The 3,421-nt window shown below is 41.0% G+C and overlaps 1 protein-coding gene across 1 annotated transcript in view; it reads right to left on the bottom strand.

Annotated features, from left to right (window-relative positions):
- Positions 1–664, bottom strand: part of TRIM66 (tripartite motif containing 66) — a 53,113-nt gene extending 52,449 nt beyond the window's left edge. The window contains exon 1 of the mRNA XM_009890955.1: positions 448–664. Coding sequence (XP_009889257.1) covers positions 448–664 — 217 coding nt within the window. The remainder of the gene's footprint in view (positions 1–447) is intronic.
- Positions 665–3,421: the final 2,757 nt, after the last annotated feature.

Raw genomic sequence — 3,421 nt, 5'->3', positions numbered from 1 at the left:
GGGAGGGGAAGGGGGAGGGGGTGGCATGGGAGGGGGAGAGAAAGAAGAATAAAACTATCACCACAACCGGTACCACCAAAGGTCTAACGTGTCCAAAAGATTGGATAAAGAACTAGAAACCACCTTGTAGCATTTATCCATTTTTTAAGCTAAGCAGATCAAATATTCATAATGTCACACTTGGTAACTGAAAACTTAGCCCATTCTGGAAAATGTTAAATGTTGCCTGACTGTGTGATTTCTCTTCAAAACATTGCTGTTGGATGAAAAACATAATGAAGGAGGCTTGTTCCCAGTCCACCCTCTACTCATACAAATCTTGAGTCTCCTAGTTAATTCTTTTAAAGTAGTGCTGTAAAGAAATAGGCTACAAAAGTACTTCTCTATCTATCTATTTTTATAGTACTGTAATACAAAGAGCACAAGCCAGGGATTCTTAAATATTACCTTCATATAGAACTTCATAACCACTGGGAATACAGCTATATCCTTGAATCAAATCTGGAAGACAGTCCTTGCAGAAGGAATGAAGACAAGGTAGCATTCTGGGGTCTCTCCTCCGCAGGTCCCATTTGCACACCAAACAATTCCTCAGCAGATCCAGGGTCTCCATTTCTGTTGGCTGTTTGACATTGAAAACACGAAGAGTCACAAAATGGCTCATGACAACCCCTTCACTTAACAAAACACTTGATCACTCAAGCGCAAACTACAAGGCAGGATGCACCTTCTCAGAAACAACATTTATTTAGTCCTTGTGAAGAAAGAGGAAGTTCCTCACAGCTGAAAATCACGTACCTGCTTTATAAAAAAGAATATCTTTGCAGGTTGTTGTGCAGGAAAGTGTGGTTTAAGGTTTACAAACCATGATCCCACTATCTCTCTACAGTACTTGTGACTTCTGTAAAAACTGAAGTAATCTGTTCTATTGATCTACTTACAAAGCTGTTACCAGGCTGAATTGTCACACGCTGTACATTTCCTGCTAGAAGCACTGAAACTGTGCTATAAAAATGACGATATTCTCTGATTGCTTTTACAAGTTAACCTCAGTATTTTATAGTTTTCAGGTAAAGCAAATAATAAGCATAAATGATCATATGTTCATCATTTCAGCAATGCATGTTAGAAAGCTGCCTTGATAAATGTACAGCAGCTTCTGCCAATCTTCTTTATAGACATTTAATAAAATGCACTTTGCAGTAATCAAATTTCAACTGTCAAGATGACCACAGATCAAATTACAGATCAAACCTGAGCTTCCCATAAGCAGGACAGTGTTCCTGCTGCCAACCTAAGCTCCCCAAGGTAAACTGAGAGTTTTGCAGCTCATGTTCTATCCTTAATGATGAGATTTTGAGAGACGTTGATCGGATACAGCCTGCAAAGGGAAACTTTTGCAAGTTGCATCAGAGGAGAAAAAGCACATAGAGTCTCCTCTCCCCTGGAATCACCCCTCCGGCTAACCGAACTTCCTGGGGCCAGAGCCCCATGTAACTGCCTGTTGCCTTGGCATGGTGGCCTTGCTACCAGCAGTGCATAACCTGCAGCTATGATCTTCATACTTTCCCCACACAGAAGAGCAGCAGCTGTAATCTTAGGGCTATGTATTCTCTTGAGGGATTCTGTCTCGGACAGATTCCAGTGGAAATGGTTAGAAAGTGGGTCCTTTTTTTTTTCCTACAGTGCAAAAAAATCATGAATGCCTCAGAAATTCACAACCAGGAATTTTTTAAGTGTTGCATCCTGAAGTCATTGCTATTTAAAATATTTTAGAAAAAATGCACCTGTGCTAAAGTCTGCGTCATATTTCATACCCAAAACCCATTCTAGGAACAAATGAAAGTAGGTAGATATCCACCAACTTTACTGAATTCACTTAAGCAAATTCAAACCTACCGCTAAAACTTATGACTGTAATTTCAAAACCAGAGGTCCCTTTAGAAATGAGCTGTAGTAATTGTACCTGTGGTTTCACTAATAAACAATATATCCATGTTTATTATATGAGCTCATTTTTTACAGTGCATCTTCATCAACCATCTTTCAGAGGCAAATATCACTAGAGCTGCACAGTTTCTCAGCTCGCTCCATCTCTATTGTTTCTTACAAGTACTGTTGCTAAGAAGCACCTACAAAAACATGTAATTTCTGCAGTAGGAAGTTGAGGTCTTTGACTACCACATCGTTTAGACAGAGAAACCACAGCACAGGACCAAAGCATCCATGCACAGAGAATCAGTGCAAACAAAGCCTAATACTGGGAAATGCTGTATCACCATAAAGGCCAAACCTGTGGCTGAATGAGCCGAAGCGGGTTACCATACATTTTGATTTATGCTTTTTGCATAATATATGAAACTGCGTACGAGTTTTTTGGTAGGATGGGAAAGGATGAGGGTGATAAAAAGTGAGACAGAAATGCAAATCAGCAGTCAGGCAGCTACATTATCAGTGACTTGGCTCTGTGGATGGGAAACACCAAGCCCAGCAGCTGTGATTACAAAGAAAATGAACTTAATTGGATTTGGAGATGTGTGGTGGGGGTAAGGAGGCGGGAACCAGGACAGAAACAGATGAAGACGGGGAGAGCTAGGGAGGCAGCAGGCAGGCTGAGTCCCACCTGGAAGGAGAAGAAAAGTGCCAGGCTTTTGGTGTGTCAGCCCAGATGAGGGCAAAGGAAAGGCATTCTGCCGGGGTGCTGCGTCAGAACCAAAAGATCAGCTGTGGCCTCGGCAATGCAATGGCCACCCCAACACAAATCGAAGGGGAGCAGCCAGATATCACAGGACTGGAACTTCCAGTAAAGCATTAACGTATTTCATATAAGAGAAGTCTGTACTGATGCACTCTCATAACTTTAACATTTCTGCATTTCAGGGATAAACTCTCTATGCAGGTCTTTCAATTTCCTGTGTTCCTTTTTCTCAGATTTAATCAGATGATTTTATTTATTTTTTTTTTACGTTCTTCCCTCCACTTGATGTGGATGTTACTACGGAAGGCTCATGACAGCATTTTAAAATGTTGTAACATCAACTTCACCAGTTTTGCCTATAATTGCTTCACTGGAAGCACTGTAGGTTGCCAAGAATTTGGGAAACATTAAATTAAAATAAAAATACCAAAGTATGTTTATCAGTTAAAAAAACAAACAAACAAACAAAACCCCAAACTAACAAAAACGAAGACATTTTACATTCAAGAAGTTAGTTGGTCTTCATTTACCTTCATTTCTCCTGTTCTTACACAGGAAAATCCTTTATTTGGACATTGCGGACAGCCACCCCGAGGGCTTCCTATCAGCCCCCACAGGAGCTTCTTGTTAAGCCGCTAAACGCTGTTTGTCCGTGGTTACTCTGCCCCCTTACACCTCGGAAATACCCCCCCACACCAGTATTTCACCCCAAGAAACAGCGGG

The sequence above is a fragment of the Charadrius vociferus genome, unplaced genomic scaffold, assembly GCF_000708025.1.
Source record: "Charadrius vociferus isolate BGI_N301 unplaced genomic scaffold, ASM70802v2 scaffold248, whole genome shotgun sequence".
NCBI lineage: Eukaryota > Metazoa > Chordata > Aves > Charadriiformes > Charadriidae > Charadrius > Charadrius vociferus.
Note: the sequence above shows the minus strand (reverse complement) of the source record. Positions and strands in the feature narration are given on the sequence as shown.